This window comes from Podarcis erhardii (genome assembly GCF_964252035.2).
Source record: "Podarcis erhardii genome assembly, chromosome: 7".
NCBI lineage: Eukaryota > Metazoa > Chordata > Lepidosauria > Squamata > Lacertidae > Podarcis > Podarcis erhardii.
In genome coordinates, this window is record NC_138511.1 from 22,401,183 (window position 1) to 22,417,559 (window position 16,377).

Here is a 16,377-nt window from a genome sequence, read left to right on the forward strand (position 1 = left end):
ATCTAATTGGGGGAAATGAACTGCTTTGATTAATAGATAGGTTTAAATTAGGATTGATGGATTATTTTTACTGTTAATGGTAGCCGACATTTCTTTACATTCTGTGATATTTGCATATTATTATTATTTTAAAAAGGATTAAATGCAGTTATAGCAGACAGGTTTAGTGCAACCTTTCTGAAAACAGAAACAACGCTTCATTCCATACCAGTTGCACTTATTTCATAAGACTGGCAAGAACATCGGAGCCAAGTTAAGAAGGGATTTAATCTGAAATAAACATTCTTAGGGGCAGTCTAAGCCAAGATTTGGGGGTCGGACAAATCTCGTAGGAAGCCGTAAGGGGAAAAGGTCAAGGTGTCTTCCGTAATAGTCCTATCGGAAAGCCACTTTTCATAGACTGTCACTGTTAAACCTTGTTCATAATACGGGGCAGGGAGACCAAATTAGGCCGATAAAAAAGTTCAGGACTCTCAAAAAAAGGAAGCACTTCTCACACAATGCATAATGAAAATGATACTTCTCACAAGACACGCTGACAGCTTTCAAGGGGGATTAAACCTTTATTTAGTGTGTGTACAGTAGTACCTCGAGTTAAGTACTTAATTCGTTCCAGAGGTCTGTTCTTATCCTGAAACTGTTCTTAACCTGAAGCACCACTTTTGCTAATGGGGCCTCCTACTGCCACCACGCCGCCGGAGCACAATTTCTGTTCTCATCCTGAAGCAAAGTTCTTAACCCGAAGTAATATTTCTGGGTTAGCGGAGTCCTTAACCTGAAGCATATGTAACCTGAAGCATATGTAACCCGAGGTACCACTGTATCTGTATACTGCTTTTAGGAACATAGGAAACTGTTGTATACCGATTCAAACCATTGGTTCATCTAGCTCAGTATTGTCTACATTAACTCACAGGGGTTCAGGCAGGGGGACATTCCCAGCCCAACCTGGAGATGCCAGGGATTGAACCTGGGACCTTTTGTATGCAAAGCAGATGCTTGGCCACTGTTGCACTCCTTCCCTGCTCCCATTTCCACAAGTACCTGGAGAATATTCACTCCAGCAATTTATAAAGGACATCCCACCCATTCTCCAAAGGGGCTCATTCCTTGAAATGAGGGTTGAAACTGGAAGAGAAAGAGTTCTGCTTTTTGCTGGATCCTAGAAAACTGGGTTGAATTCTATTTCCCTTGTATTTATGCTAAACGACGCTGTTTTCATCTGCCATCTATCAGAAACAGATATTTGAGAGGCTGCAAATGTACTGAACATCAATAGCTTCGCTTTCATTGTCTCTCCCCTTTCATCGCCTCTCTCCTCACAGATTAATATTCTTTTCATTTATACCTATTTTTATACCTGCCAGGTCCAGGTGGCCGAGATCACAGATGCGTTAGAAATCCTACCCAAATAAGAAAAAAAGCTGCTTCTCCCCGGTTTGGAGGGTGACCAAAAACAAAAGGGGTGGGGGAAGCATCCAAAAGAAAGAAAAATATAATAAAACTCCTTACCTTTCCTTTACTGCCTCCTGGTTTCTAAAAGAAGCAGGAAAGGCTTTGCTCAAAATCCTTGCTGCTAAGTAGAGTCAAGAAAAAAGGATTAGGTGCTTTGACTTAGCCCTGTCCATGAGTTTAGATAAAATACCCCAGATAAAATGACTAATCAGGGTGCCTAGACCTCCCTCCTCAATAATTTTTTAAAAAGCTTTTTCATGATACAATACAATAAAAAACAAACTAGAAGAAAGGAAGGAAGGGAGGGAGGGAGGGAGGGAGGGAGGGAGGAAAAAAGGAAAAAAGGAAAAAAGGAAAAAATGCAAAGCCCTCTCTCAAATGTAGATCTTAACCCTTGTCTCATACAGAAAGTGGTGAACCCTCCCAGCTCTCACCTGGGAGTTTCCCTTCCTTCTTTCCAATCTCCCAGCCTTGGAGATCTTCCCTTCCCTTCCTCTCACTTTCACCAACCATCTATCACCTTCATGTGTGTATAATTCCCTTAGTGACCCAGAGTAGAGATTGTTTTGTTCTGGAGATGGGGAAAACGTTGGAAGAAAAATACAAAATTGTTTCACAAGTGCCACCCTTGAAGATCCCAAATACTGGCATATTGTTAAGAAATACTATGCAGCGGCACCCCCTAGTGGGATAAGGGAGCAATTGTAACCTCACCTGTCTTTTGTAGCAAAAACAAGCCGGAATCTTGTGGCAGCTTATGCCATAAAACACGTCCAACACACATTTAAAGCACCTTTCTTCCCTTCCCCCCAAATTCTTGGAACTTCAGTCCTGTCCCTTGTCCCACAGAGCTACAATTCCCTGCACCCTTAGTACACTATAGTTCCCCAGACTCTTTGGGGGGAAAGTCACGCACTTTAAATGTGCACTGAATGTGCTTTAAATGTGTGATGCAGACTGTTCCCACAACCCTAACCAGAAGTAAATACTACCTGAGTTTCCCTGAGCCATACTCCCCAGGAAAGTGGGGTTAGGATTGCAGCGTAATCAATGTTTTGGAGCATCTTATGTTCTTATTTAAAAAGGGACACGGGTGGCGCTGTGGATTAAACCACAGAGCCTAGGACTTGCAGATCAGAAGGTCGGCGGTTTGAATCCCCGCGACGGGGTGAGCTCCCATTGCCTGGTCCCTGCTCCTGCCAACCTAGCAGTTCGAAAGCACGTCAAAGTGCAAGTAGATAAATAGGTACCGCTCTGGCGGGAAGGTAAACGGCGTTTCCTTGCGCTGCTCTGGTTCGCCAGAAGCGGCTTAGTCATGCTGGCCACATGACCTGGAAGCTGTCTGTGGACAAACGCCAGCTCCCTCAGCCTATGGAGTGAGATGAGTGCCGCAACCCCAGAGTCAGTCACGACTGGACCTAATGGTCAGGGGTCCCTTTACCTTTACTATGTTCTTATTTAAAACATAAGAAGATCCATCTAGTCCAGCACTGTTTTTTCCACAGTCGCCAACCAGATTCCTCTGGGAAGCCAACAGAGAGTCATACGACAACATCAAATTCATCTTTATCTGAGAAACTATCCTTTCTTTTTAAAAAGAGAGAAAAGACAACTGCTATACTCCAACTGGGCAGCAGGTGGCAGAAGCAGCTGCTGTTTTGCCTTTGATCCCCACCCACAACGTGAAGCCCAGTGGCACAAGTTCCACATCATTGCTATTTACAGCCGGAGGCAGCTCCTCCCTGCCACCCACCCTCCCATGCTGCTCATGCAGGATCTCTGCAGTATGAATAAGAGAGCGTATCAGCAGTGCAGACTGCAGGGGTAGCAGAGCAGCCCTTTCCTTGTCACATGCAAGCGTCATAGAGCAGGTGGGGGGCGGGACCTTTGTCCCGCCAGATGAGCACACATTCAACTCATTGCTCCACCTACTTTTGCCTCTAGCCTCCCTGGTGACTGGCAAGTGGCCCTCAGAAGGTTACCAAGAAGGAAATGAGGCCCTCAGACCAAAAAGCTCCCCCCACCGCTGCTTAAGAACCTCTGCAACAATAATACAGTAATGAGCTAGATGGACCAGTGGTGGGATTCTGTCTAAGGCATCTTTCTATTTCTTCCCTAGAGGGGAAGAGTAGGGTGGAGCTTTAAAGGGCAGGTGAAGAATCATGTAATCTCCTTTGAACCCGTGCATAGTAAAATAAATAAATATGTGTGTGTGTGTGTGTGTGTGTGTGTGTGTGTGTGTGTGTGTGGTACCTGGGGTGTTAGGGAATGGCTAATATCTTCTGGTAGGAGACATGTTATGCTGTTTCTGGGGTTATGTGTCCACCTTTGGTCCCCACCCTGCACTCAGCTCTCACCTGTGGCTCCAAAAAGCTGTTGGCATGCAACAGCAGCCACATCCTGAGAATGGCTTCAACTGGCTGGCTAAACCAGCTGTGGGTAGCTGATGGGTCTCAAACCCTTGGTGAGTTAGGGACTTCCCCTGCGTGCAAAGACAGGATCTGGCATATTGAGCAGATGAGACCAATACAGTGGTACCTCTAGTTGCGGACACAATCCGTTCCCGAAAAGTCTGCAACTAGAGTGGCGCTTCTGTGCAAGCACGATAGATCGCTTCTGTGCATGTGCAAAGCACACAGAACACTTCTGCGCATGCACGAAGCGTGCAGAACACTTCTGTACGAGCGGCGAAACCCGGAAGTATACACTTCCGGGTTTACCGCGTTTGCAACCCAAAAAGCCGCAACGTGAAGCAAACGCAACAAGAGGTATAACTGTAGTGGGTCCAACAGTCAAGAAGGTGGTTTCTGCAGAAGGGGTTCATCAGAGTCTCTCTCTCTCTTTCTTTTTTTATCTGTGTCTGTGTAAAATGCTCAGTTTCCATTTTCTTAGGGTGCAAAATAGCACCAATGCAGAAATTCAATGCACAACAATTTAGTGGAAGCCACAAATCACAATTCAAAAGCTATTCAAAACAAGCTTGTAAGACCAAGTAATACTAAATAATCAGTATCAGCATTAAACAATTCAATGCGTTATAAATATTTCATCAATATAATCAGCACCATCAAAATGGCAAATGGGGGGTACTGAATTACGATAGTTATGTCACCAAAATGGGACTAGTAAAAAACGAGGGGCGGTTCACTGCTCGGGGGAACCCCAATGTTTGCAAAAGTAGGCAAGGAGAAAATAAGGAAAGGACCAAAGAGGGGAGGAAACAAATATACAACCCAAAACAGTCAGCTGAGAACGCTGTTTAGGGTGTGTCAATGATGGGAAACTAGGGAGAGGAAAATGTAATGGAGTGTCCTGGAAGAGGGGCATGGCTGGTTGGCTGGCATGCTGAACAGGAATACGTCACACTGCAGGCAGGCCCTGCTTGTACATCTACGACCCATCTCAGCATACAGAAAATGTGCAGGATTGTGCCACGTGTCTTGCTCAGTGCCAGCAACCTGTGGGCAGAGACTTCCCTGCTTCTGCTTTGTAAAGTGCTGTGGAAGCATCATTCCCCCCCCCCCAAGTGTGGGGCAAAAACCAGATCAACACTATTCCTCCCCATCCCCCAGGAGAAATGACCTGACCTTTTAACTCCTGTTTAGGAGTTGGGGCTGCCTAGCCATTCAAGCACAAGAGACCCTAAATAATGTATCAAGAGCAGCTGCCAGCAATGATATTGATGCCCATTGGTTCTGACGGAGCTGGAAACCTCAGCTTGCGCCCAAGCAGTGGCTGGTAGCTGCTCCTGGGAGAATCCTCTCCATCCCACTCAAAAGGAGCAAAGTCTGGCTGCGTCTTGCCTTCTCAGGTTTAATTAAGCATCTTTGCAGCGGAGTCTAGCCTCTATATGGTTTGTGCCATCTCCAAACCCGCTTACCCAGATGCCAGCCCCTCCTTCCTTTTTCAGCTCTTGATTTGTGCTTTGGCCTGGCCTGCCAAACTCCTGAGTCAGGTCCTTTGGTCCATCTTAGCTGAATAATGTCTACACTGACTGGCAGCAGCTCTCTAGGATTACACACATTAAGCCTTTGCCAGCCCTAACTGGAGATGCCAGGGACTGAACCAGAGACCTTCTGCGTACAGAGCAAATGTTCTGCCTCCGAGCTATAGCCATGCACTATTTTAACAAACCTACAATGCACATAAAGCTATTATAGTTGCAGGGACTGTGTTGTCTGCTTAAGCTCAACTACTGGAATCAGGCTCCCCACTGGGTAACTAGGTAAAGGTAAAGGTACCCCTGCCCGTACGGGCCAGTCTTGACAGACTCTAGGGTTGTGCGCTCATCTCACTCTAGAGGCCGGGAGCCAGCGCTGTCCGCAGACACTTCCGGGTCACGTGGCCAGCGTGACGAAGCTGCTCTGGCGAACCGGCACCAGAGCAGCACACGGAACGCCGTTTACCTTCCCGCTATAAAGCGGTAGCTATTTATCTACTTGCACTTAAGGGTGCTTTCGAACTGCTAGGTGGGCAGGAGCTGAGACCGAACGACGGGAGCTCACCCTGCCGCGGGGATTCGAACCGCCGACCATCCGATCGGCAAGTCCTAGGCACTGAGGTTTTACCCACAGGCGTATTAACGGGGCTTTTACAGAGTGTTTTTTTTTTTTTAAAAAAAGTTTTCTTTCCTCAACTTTCAGGAAACAAAACCAGAAGAAATAAAAGCATAGTTAAGCAGCAAGGGTTGTTTCTAATGCTAGTTGTACTCAAAACAGGCACATTGAAATTAATGGGCATAGCTAACTTGTGTCCATTGATTTCAGTGGGTCTACTACTGTAAGTAGAAGTTAGGAACAGAGGAAGCTGCCAATGTACTGAGTCATTAGGGCATCTAGCACAGCATTGGCTACACTGACCGGTGGCAATATTCCAGGGTTTTAGACAGGGAATGTTCCCAGGTTTGAAACCTGGGGTTTTCCTGCATGAAAAGCAGATGCCCCACCACTGAGCTGCAGCCCCAAGTTAGTTCGATGCAATCCTGAACGTTCATCACACAACCTGCATTGACCATACCTTTCAGATGCCGTTTCCTTTGCCCAGTTTGGTATTAATAAAGTAGGTCTCCGGGAGATACTTCAAGGAGCAGGATGCTCAATCCAACCTCTGCAGCTTCTCGTGAGGTCTTTTCAGGAGGGGGCAGGAGGTTGCTTGTTGTCTCTCATGGGAAATCAAAACCCAAAACTCAGCAGCAAAACATTCAAGAGGGCAAGAAGAGGGAGGGGGGAGGTGCTGCGTGTGGCTGGCGTTTTGCTAGTCTGAGTCATCCCTCTTTAATATGGAGTTACGTGTTTTCTTATTCGAACTTGTCTCCAAGTTCACTACAGTGCTTTAATTGGTTTCCAGAAGGATTGATTTCTCTGCAGGTTGGGGGCTGGGGAGGAAACCAACCAACTGGAAAATAGCAACTAAATTTGCAACATTTTAAATTCTTGATAGATCGCTGGAATCGAAAGCCCGGTGTACGTAGTAGCACATTTGCCTTTTGACAGCTTCCTTGTTAAGATGATTTGATGTATGCTCTTCTTCGTAGGTTACAGGGGCTGGGTTACAAATGTGTTTTTCTGGCCCGGTAGAACTGTCGACTTGAGGCAGTGCTGCCTATTGCCTATTTGGGCTGGTTAGAGTGGAAGGGAAGGAGCCGCAGAAATAGGGGGTGGGAGCCAGACACAATGACAAAGCCAATGCATTTTAGTTTAGTCCCCATCCTCTCCCTGCTGAGTTCTGCAAGGGGAACTCAAGAGACTAAGGCAGTAGTGGAATCCACTGCCTGGGCTGGTTTTAAGAAAGGGAGGCAGGCAGCAACTGGCTGGGGTTGGCAGTGTCCCATTTGCCTAAATGGATCAGTCTTGACTGCCTTTGCCAGAACGTCTTTTTCATTTATAGATGCCAAGGATTGAACATTGGACCATCGGCATGGAGGGGTGGCAATTGAGCTATGCTCCCTCTCTTAGAGTAGCAGGGGACCATTAGCCCATTGTTTTCTACCCTGACCGTATCTCTTAAGATTCCCAAGCAGAGATGGGCCATTTTTGTCTTTGGTTGCCAAGAGTTAGATTTAAAGCCTTCTGTGGGAAAATCAGGTGCCCCAACACCAAACCATGTCCCCTCCCCACGTCACGCAGATTCAAATTGCTATTCCTAAAGACCCGTTCTTAACATCTTCTGACACTGAAATACAGTTTGTGGAGGCTGTGGACCCGTGGGAGGGTTGAAAACCCATCATTTTCCAAGGGGCAGCCAGAGCAGATGGTGCCATTTACAGATTTGTTGCATTAAACAGCTTCTTTGCTCTCCACTTCCAGCTCCCCAGGTAATCGCCTTCGAGGGTCAGCCGTGTCAGGCAGCACTAATCTAAAGCAAATGACTGATGAATAATTAAGGGAAGAAGCGGCGCTTTTGTTTGGAAACCATTGGGCACCGTTACCACCACCAAGAGCTCCACCACATTCAGTGTTTTTAAGCCTCAACACCCCTTCTCGACACAATTATTTTTTTATAAAAGGGATTTCTGCTTTCTTGCAGCATGCAAGGTGAAATGTGTGCACATTTCTAGCTAACCTGAATTTAAGGGTCGCAGCCTACCTTCAGTCCTATTCAAAGTAGACCCACTGAAATGAATGGCCATGACTAACTTAGCTAGCTGCTAATCTTAATGTGTCTACATTAAGTAAAGGTAAAGGTACCCCGCCCGTTCGGGCCAGTCTTGCCAGACTCTAGGGTTGTGTGCTCATCTCACTCTAGAGGCCGGGACCCAGCGCTGTCCGCAGACACTTCCAGGTCACGTGGCCAGCGTGACAAGCTGCATCTGGCGAGCCAGCGCAGCACACAGAATGCAGTTTACCTTCCTGGTGGTAAGCGGTCCCTATTTATCTACTTGCACCTGGAGGTGCTTTTGAACTGCTAGGTTGGCACATGCTGGGACCAAACGACGGGAGCGCACCCCGCCGCGGGGATTCGAACTGCCGACCTGACGATCGGCAAGTCCTAGGCGCTGAGGTTTTACCCACAGCGCCACCCGCGTCCCTGAGTCTACATTAGAGTAGGCTTAACACTGGATACAACCCTAAGTCTCAGAGGGCTGCATTCTTGCCTGGGAAATCTTTTAGAGGGGCCAGGTGCCAGTGGTGCGTGGATCAATCATTTTAAGTGTTACCTTTTGTACAGTAGGCTAGTTTCTGAACACACCCTTCTGTCTCCTCCTCCAGATGTGGGGATTTCTTAGTTAATTTGAAGTTGCAGTTTTGACTCCTGCTTGTAAGAGTTGAGGGCAATGTACAATAAGGGTGGCTGCCATTTTGGAACCATTATGATCTCAGTTCCAACTTGGGAGAGAAAAACAAGCGGCCCAAGACAACTCATGTCAAACTGCTTTATTACATCTTAAATAACAGTACATTTTAATATAGTATCTATCTTGCATCCAGCTTTCTTGAAGTACACTGACTTTAAAATTAAATACAAAAGGTGAAGGATACAAGGGTGTGGAGAAAGCTCTACTGAGAATAGTTCCATAAAGGGGGGAGGGCGCAGGGGAAGAAGAGGGGTTTTTTTCTTCATTTTTTGTTGTTTTTTGAAATGCCAAATCCAGGCCTTAAAACGCACAATTACAGCACATTTTGTACAGAGTGTTGCCAGAGGGAGGGTGGGGAGAGGAAGAGACACACCCCAAAATGGATAATAGCCATTGCTGTAGCAAAGGGGTGGGGGGAGAATTCCAGTACAGTGAAAAAGAGAGGAACAACGTTAGACAGAGTAATTTGCTGCCCAAAGCGCTGTTTTATATATGTATATATTTTGTATTTTTCTTTCATTTTCAAAACACAAAGCCAGGAATGGTTGCTTGTTAGGGGAAAGGAAAATCTAACCTGATAAAAAGGGCTCCTTTGACTAAAGTCAACAGGCATGTTAGGAATTTAAAAGCATGTTATTCCTCTCCCTTCCCCACCCTAGAATCAAATCTACAGTGATTGTTTAAAGTAAGTGGTTGGGGTTTTTTTCCTTTTCCTTTCAAATTAAGAATAGTGATTTATCTATCACACTACTCCAGAATGTGCATAGCTCAGTACTTTCCATCCTTTTGTTTTAATGCACAGAGTAGCAACAGTAAATGAGGAGATCAGCAATGGTTACAGCTTTTTTTTCCAAATTAAAAAACAAAACAAAAAACAGGTTATTTCTTGAAAGAAAACACATAAGGACACATTAGTCTCATATGCACTTGAGCATTTCTACAGCATGCGATTCTAAAGAGTAATCCAACCCAATATGGCAAACCAAAACAAATTTTCTCTCTTTCCATTGTTCTTGTTTAACTTAGAAAGTTTTTTTTAAGATCATTATTTCCAAAAACATTAATTTGTACATTGTTTCATACACAAAGAATTGATGGAATAGCCAAGCGCTGAACAGGTTTCTCTTTTCAACACCTCCCACCCCCCAGAAAAAGCCCAAATCCACAGAATCTTGTTTGTTTATTGAGATTATGGGGTAGTGTTAGGCTATGAAGCACCCTCCAAGTGGGCATAAGAAATCCATACTATGCCAAAATAAGAGAGTAGTAACATGTGAGGTGGGGTGGAAAAAACTAGAGTTTGCATTTTGTTACCCATAAAAGGTGATTTTAAAAAAAACATTCAATACCATGTACAGCGTGTGCTTGGTTATCTTAACATTATCCTATATATGCAGTATTTGTGCAACAATTTGTGACACTAAGACAGAAATAATAATAATAATAATAAAAAGACTTCAGGGACTAAATTTACAGCATTAACAATCCCAGATGTATCTGGGTTTGGACTCCCTTGTCTTGGCTTGGCTCAACAATTGACCATAAAATCAAATTGCACGGAAGAAAAAAAAAAAGGAAATGGAAATATGGACAAAAAGTAGATATCAACCCTGCTACAAACACGACTTCAAAGTTTGAAAGTGAGATAAAACAAGGCCCTCCCACCCCCAACTCATAAAGTCAGTAAAACCAAATCAATGGTTTGCAATCTTTAAACTACAGTGAAAGTTAAAAGTTGTCTGCTTCACAATGATTTTTTTTTCTCATTTTTTGTCTGGACATGCTTAAACAAAGTGTGTTTTTTTCCTTTAGTTTTCTAGACGAAAGGTGGTCCCAAAAGGAATGCACAATTTTACTTCTTTTTCTATTTTGTATATAACCACAGAAATTCTTCTTTTAGAGATAATTGTGCTCTTCATTTCAGCAGTAGGAGACGTGAAAGATCTTGCCCTTTGGTGGCTGGGTAAGATGGGAGGGGGGGAGGCAAAGGGGGGTGCCCAAGTTAGTATGGTTGGATTGGATACATTATTTTAAATTTTCAACCGTTGGAAAAGTCTTCCAGTCATCGTGGAGTCCACTGCTATTCTGACACAGAACACATACAAAAGGTTTTGTTAATGATCATCATCAGTAACTTCTAATGCTAATCCTTTTCCTCTCTTCCAAATTATTTTTAAACCAACCTGGACCTTGCATTTATACTTAAGATTTTTTCCCAGATATTAAATCCATTACCCTATTCATTTCCTATCAAAAGCTAGTTTCACAGCTATGTAACGATACAACACATTTATTTACACACTACTTGGAATTCGCTCAAGCATCAACTCAGCATGTTAAGAGAGGCCCGGATTTACATTAACAAGGACATTTAATCTGTATTATGTACTCTGGATTAAATCATTTTATGGACACCAGGCTGCTTCTACGCACAGCTCCCACACCTGCCTGGGGGTGAGAAGAGTTTGGGGGAAAATATTTCAATGTGAACACCCTTGAACGTCTACATGTAAGAGTCCTGCTGGATCAGACCAAAGACCTAGGTAGTCCAGCATTCTATTTCCTACAAAGGCCAATCAGATGCCATTGGGTAGCTCAGAAGCAGGAGAAGAGGATAACAGCACTCTCCCACTGTGGTTAGCCAACAACTGGCATCCTGGAGCCATCAAGCTTTGTAAGCCAATGAGCACTTTACACTTCATGAACAACACATCCCAATCATAGAAGCCTAGAAAGAGGAGACAGCCTCAATGTGTGAGAGAAAGGGGTGGGGTAGGGAGAGAGCATGTTAGACCCGCCCCCCAATCTTTTTTATTTTTAAGGTACCTACAGACTTTAGTTCCAGATCTTGAGGAAGCTATCCCACGATCCTGTTGCCACCGCCATGCCATCATCAGTTACACCTAAGCAACTGACACGGTTATCATGGCCAGCTAGGACGCCTAGAAATTGAACAGAGAAACAAAAGCAAAAGAGTTTCAGATTCTGCATCTTCCAACATCAAGAGAAATATGCAAAAAAATAAAAAAGTATAAGTGGAGCCTGTTACTTGGCTCTCAGGATTTAAGTTGGTCTTTGGTAATTGGGAGAAAGCAACTTTCAATGACAGTGATGCACAAGCACTCCCTTTTCAACAGGTTTACTCAGCTGTTCCAGTCTGGAGGTTCTTTATGCACATGGCAATGCCCCAGATGTACAAACCTCTCTGCTAAACTGAGTGAAAGGAGAAAGCTTTGGACAAGCATATCTCCTTGCACATCAAGTGCTGCCCCTACTATGACATTCGCAGAGAAACTCTTGTACAAAGGATCTCAATCAGAGATGTTCTGGAGCTTTCAGTTAAAGCGAGCGAGTACAAACAAATTGCAGCCCATCATGGTTCCAAGCCGGTTGTCACACTAAAAAACCAAAGAGTGAAGCCGTCTGCACAAGGCATAAAAGGGCAGCTACAGAAACCTCAATGAAGTCTGAGTCAGCAGCATCTAAGCCTCAAGCACCAGAATCCTACACATTATGAGAGATAGCCAAAGCCTGGAGACCAATGGCATGATGGAGAATACAGTCGAACCACTACTTACCACCGCCTCTTCTTACGGTCATTCCAAGTTGCGACTGCGGCAAACCCGGAAGTAACTGCGGGTTTGCTGCCGTCTGCGCATGCACAGAAGTGGCAATCGCCATTCGCGCATGTGCAGGAGTGGGCAATCACCGTTCGTGCCTGCACACAATGGTGCCTCTCCCAGCAACCTGTTTTGACCTCCAGACGGACCTCCGGAACGGATTATGGTCACAAACAGAGGTTCCACTGTGCATGCTGCCACACAGAAACCAGGTCCAAATGGCAGGGGGCTATTTTGGTGCAGATAATTGTCAAAATGAACAGGGTGTTTATGACTGAGGACAAAGTATGCTCACTCAAGAAACTAAAGACGTAGCAAGGACCAGCTGCTGGAAGGGCTGCTCTGTTACGATGTAGCATAGTAAAGAGGCAGCTTTCTTTTAAAGAAATTGCCATGTTCTTACACATTTCTTCTCTTCTTGGAATAGTAATATCAAGCAGACAAGTACTGGCTCCTCTGTTATAGGAGGGTGTGGTTTCTGGGGCTACACGACAGGTCCCCCACCATTATAATTAGTAAATACCAAAAAGGGTGGGGGGGAGTGTCACGTTAAGGTACATGAACAGTGGACGCTCTGGAAACAATGTTTAAGAGCGAGAACATAAAATAAATTCCATTAAGAGAGGGTGCATTTTGCTGAGCACAATATTTTAAGTTCATAAAAATCAGCAGCTACAAATCATTAACTGAGTTACTGGTACCTTACAAACAAACAAACAAAAAACTCACAGTGTGAATACTAAACATCAGTTAAGTATTTCTATGCAACAGAACTGACAATTCTTCATATGAATCATCATGAGGTAATGTCAAAACATTAATATTGCACAGGTGCTAGTTCTTTGGAACAATGGTGGACCACTTCCATTTTGTTAGCCGCAATATGGAACATGCACGCGAGCACACACACTTATCCTTTCACTCTCCGAGGTCCAAAGTGTGTACTTATTTCCCTGCGCTCACTTTCTGATTTCTTCTTTCCTTGCCTTCTCCTACCACACAAGTTACCAAAATGTTTGAAAATGATTGATTATGCAACTGAAGCCCTTGCATGGGAATTTATATATTCAATCCCAAGTGCTGCATTTGAAAGGTACGTAAAGCTTTTAGAAATACAACATCAAAGCAATTAGTGATCAGCAGTCAATATGGGCTTCAGGTGTCTGTTTTGTAGAATCTAGGCTATTTCTGTATCTTATTTGGATCATTACCTGCCCAGAATCGGCAGGTTGAGTAAGTACGATATGGTTTTATATGGATTCCCACAGCTACCATCTGATGTGATGTGGTTCAGCAAGATTTGAACCATATTATTTTGCTGATTGTGTAGCTTGGCTTCAGGTTATTTTTACCACTGCCATGCCTTCGCTAGCCTAGGGTGCCCCAGGTTAGCACTCAAATTACCAGAGGGGAGTGGCTGTCTTAACTTTTGTTTTTGGATGCTATAGGGGGGCCCCTAATCTGACTAAAATTGCAGTAAGTTCTACGTGGCCCTTGAAGACAACTTGGAACCTTCAATAGCAGTCAGATTTCTGCTGAGGTTCCATTTAGACTGCATATAACCTATTTTAAAACAGCTGCACTGGTTGCCAGTTTGTCTCTGGGTCCAATTCAAGGTGCTCACACCAGTGTTTAAAGCTCTGAATGACTTAGGCCCCAATACCTCAGAGATCATCTCCTTCCCCACAGACCCTCTTAGGTGCTAAGAGCAGTAAAAGGAGCCCTCCTGATCGTTCCTCTGCCCTCAGAGGCTTGGGTGGTGGTGATCCAAACCTAGCAGAGGACATTCTCAGTGGCAGCCCCTAAGTTGTGTAACTTCCTCTCCACAGAGGTGTGTCCAACACCTTCATTATACAGTTTCTGGTGAATGTTGAAGACACACCTTTTGACCCTGGCTTTTCACCCTTGAGGTATTTTTAGAACCCACGTTATTTTTGTGATTGTTAACTTGTTTTAAATGGTTTTAAGTATTGTGTCATAATGGTGTGAGCTGCTCAGGGTGAATGTAATAATAATAATAATAATAATAATAATAATAATAATAATAATAGGCAAGTGTCCGAAGTTGAGGATCATGGATTTGATTCCCCCCACTTCCACTCACCAATTGGGAGCACAGCTTCAGTTCTCTATTCTTTCTTCTCCATCTTGTTGCTTACTTCACCCTCTTTTGTTCAAGCACCCTGCTTGTTCCATAATCACACACATTTCTTTCCCCAGTCCCCATTTTTAGTCCAAGAGACTCTAGAAGCATTACCTGCTCTGTCAGCTTTGAGTGTGTCCCACACATTGCAGTTGAAGTCATCATAGCCAGCTAGGAGGAGACGGCCGCTCTTGGAGAAAGCTACAGAGGTGATGCCACAAATTATGTTGTCGTGGGAATAAACCATCAGCTCTTGGTCAGCACGGAGATCAAAGAGCCGGCATGTAGCATCATCAGAGCCCGTGGCAAATGCATTGCCATTTGGGAAGAACTTGAGAGAAAAAAGAGAAACAAGGATGTAACACACAGGAAAGATGCTCTAGTCTGGAAGAGGCTTCAACAACAGCTGGGAAGCTGTTTCAAGTTCCATCAAGAAGATCTTGTGATTTTCCAATACCAGAATAATGGGCAGATATATGTAAATATTTGGGTTGAGTTATTTATAGGAGCAATTTGATGTAATAACAAGAAGGATGTGTTCATTTTTCATATGGAAATATGGGGTTGTATCCAGCATAGCTGGATTGTAATGCATTCTGTCAATGCAAGGATTTCCACTTGTGCAATAGAACTTCCCCACTCTCCTCCCCGCTATTTCTCTTCTAGGGGTTCCCCAAAACCTTTGGAGCAAATGTGGGGAGGACACAGGGCATGCACAGGGAGAGCAAGCAAGGGGGTGATGTTCTGCTGGGCAAGTGGAAATTAGCTGGATACCACTCATGAAATAAAATAACTGTTTTTATGTTCAATGTTGGAATAGTATTTTACAAATTAATAAAAAAGACAGTTTACTAAGAAGATGTCCATAGTAACTGCCAGCCACCTGCTATGCATGAAGACAGACACACTGTCAAAATCCCATCTCCTCCCCATAAAGTTCTTACGTACACAGATGGCATTGATGTCTGATTCATGCCCAGTGAAGGTTTGCCGGCACATCCCTTCTCGGACATCCCACAGCTTTGCAGAGGCATCACAGGCACCAGAAACAAAACATTTGGAATCAGGAGCGAGGGACAGGCTCATGACATCTCCGGTATGACCAGTAAATGTGGTTGTTTGCTGGCCTGTTTCTATGTCCCAAAGGGCGCTGGAGGAGAAAAGGTTTAAGGAGAATCCAAAATGAAAAAGGTGACCATCGTAGTAAAACAAGCAAGCATTTATATAGTGCTTCCAATTGTTTTTTTTACATATTATTAACTCAGTAACAGAAATCTAGGAAAGGAAAAGAAAAACAATAGTAGGAAATAACACTAGGGAAAATAAGGCCGAGACACTGTGGTTTGTCTAAAATAGTGGTTCACTTTAGCCTTGCTTGCACTGAGGTGGTAGGCCTTCATATAGGCAGATTAAAGGTGAGGACACACATGACAGGAGTGCTCTTAAAAAATAATAATCCTCGGGCGGGGGGAGGAGCTTCTGGGTGCATAACTATACTAGGAAGTACACTCTCAGATGAACATATAACAGACAGAGGGGTAACATGAAGATCTGTGGGAAGTTTACAATAAAAAATAAAACAGTGAATCTGCCACCCTAGATACCAGCATGTTTTGAAGATCCAATGAAAACATTTTGAACACACAGGCAAGTAGACTTTTTCCAGATGGGAGACTCATTTTCTTTGCAGTTAGAGCTCTCTTTCTCAAAGGAATCAAGAGCCCTAAGAAACTACATACAGGTAGCGACCATTTTGCGCACGCTCAAGGCATGCGAAACTGCGCACTCCCGCCACGAACCCAGAAGTGGCAGGAAATGGGGGCAGGGGCAGGCTTATACATGCTCTGTCGCCACACTCAATGTCC

At 44.3% G+C, this 16,377-nt stretch overlaps 1 protein-coding gene and 2 long non-coding RNA genes across 12 annotated transcripts in view; all 3 read right to left on the reverse strand.

The window, feature by feature from the left end:
* Positions 1-7,977: 7,977 nt before the first annotated feature.
* On the reverse strand, positions 7,978-8,592 carry LOC309347126. The gene is made up of 2 exons (XR_014158875.1): positions 8,474-8,592; positions 7,978-8,098 (listed from the first exon to the last, which is right to left on the reverse strand). It is a non-coding gene; the product is annotated as an uncharacterized lncRNA (long non-coding RNA).
* A 221-nt stretch (positions 8,593-8,813) lies between these two features.
* GNB1 (G protein subunit beta 1) overlaps positions 8,814-16,377 on the reverse strand; it is a 70,863-nt gene continuing 63,299 nt past the window's right edge. For 5 of the 10 annotated variants that reach the window (XM_081871267.1, XM_081871265.1, XM_081871270.1 and 2 more), the window contains 4 exons: positions 15,461-15,662; positions 14,627-14,843; positions 11,580-11,691; positions 8,814-10,834 (listed from right to left, as the gene is read on the reverse strand). In XM_081871267.1, coding sequence (XP_081727393.1) covers positions 11,585-11,691; positions 14,627-14,843; positions 15,461-15,662 — 526 coding nt within the window. In that variant the 3' untranslated portion in view covers positions 8,814-10,834; positions 11,580-11,584. Of the gene's footprint in view, positions 10,835-11,575; positions 11,692-14,626; positions 14,844-15,460; positions 15,663-16,377 lie in introns of all 10 variants that reach the window. The other 5 variants (XM_081871274.1, XM_081871266.1, XM_081871272.1 and 2 more) reach the window with 5 other exon arrangements.
* Positions 13,624-14,620, reverse strand: LOC309347099. The gene is made up of 2 exons (XR_014158849.1): positions 14,214-14,620; positions 13,624-14,171 (listed from the first exon to the last, which is right to left on the reverse strand). It is a non-coding gene; the product is annotated as an uncharacterized lncRNA (long non-coding RNA).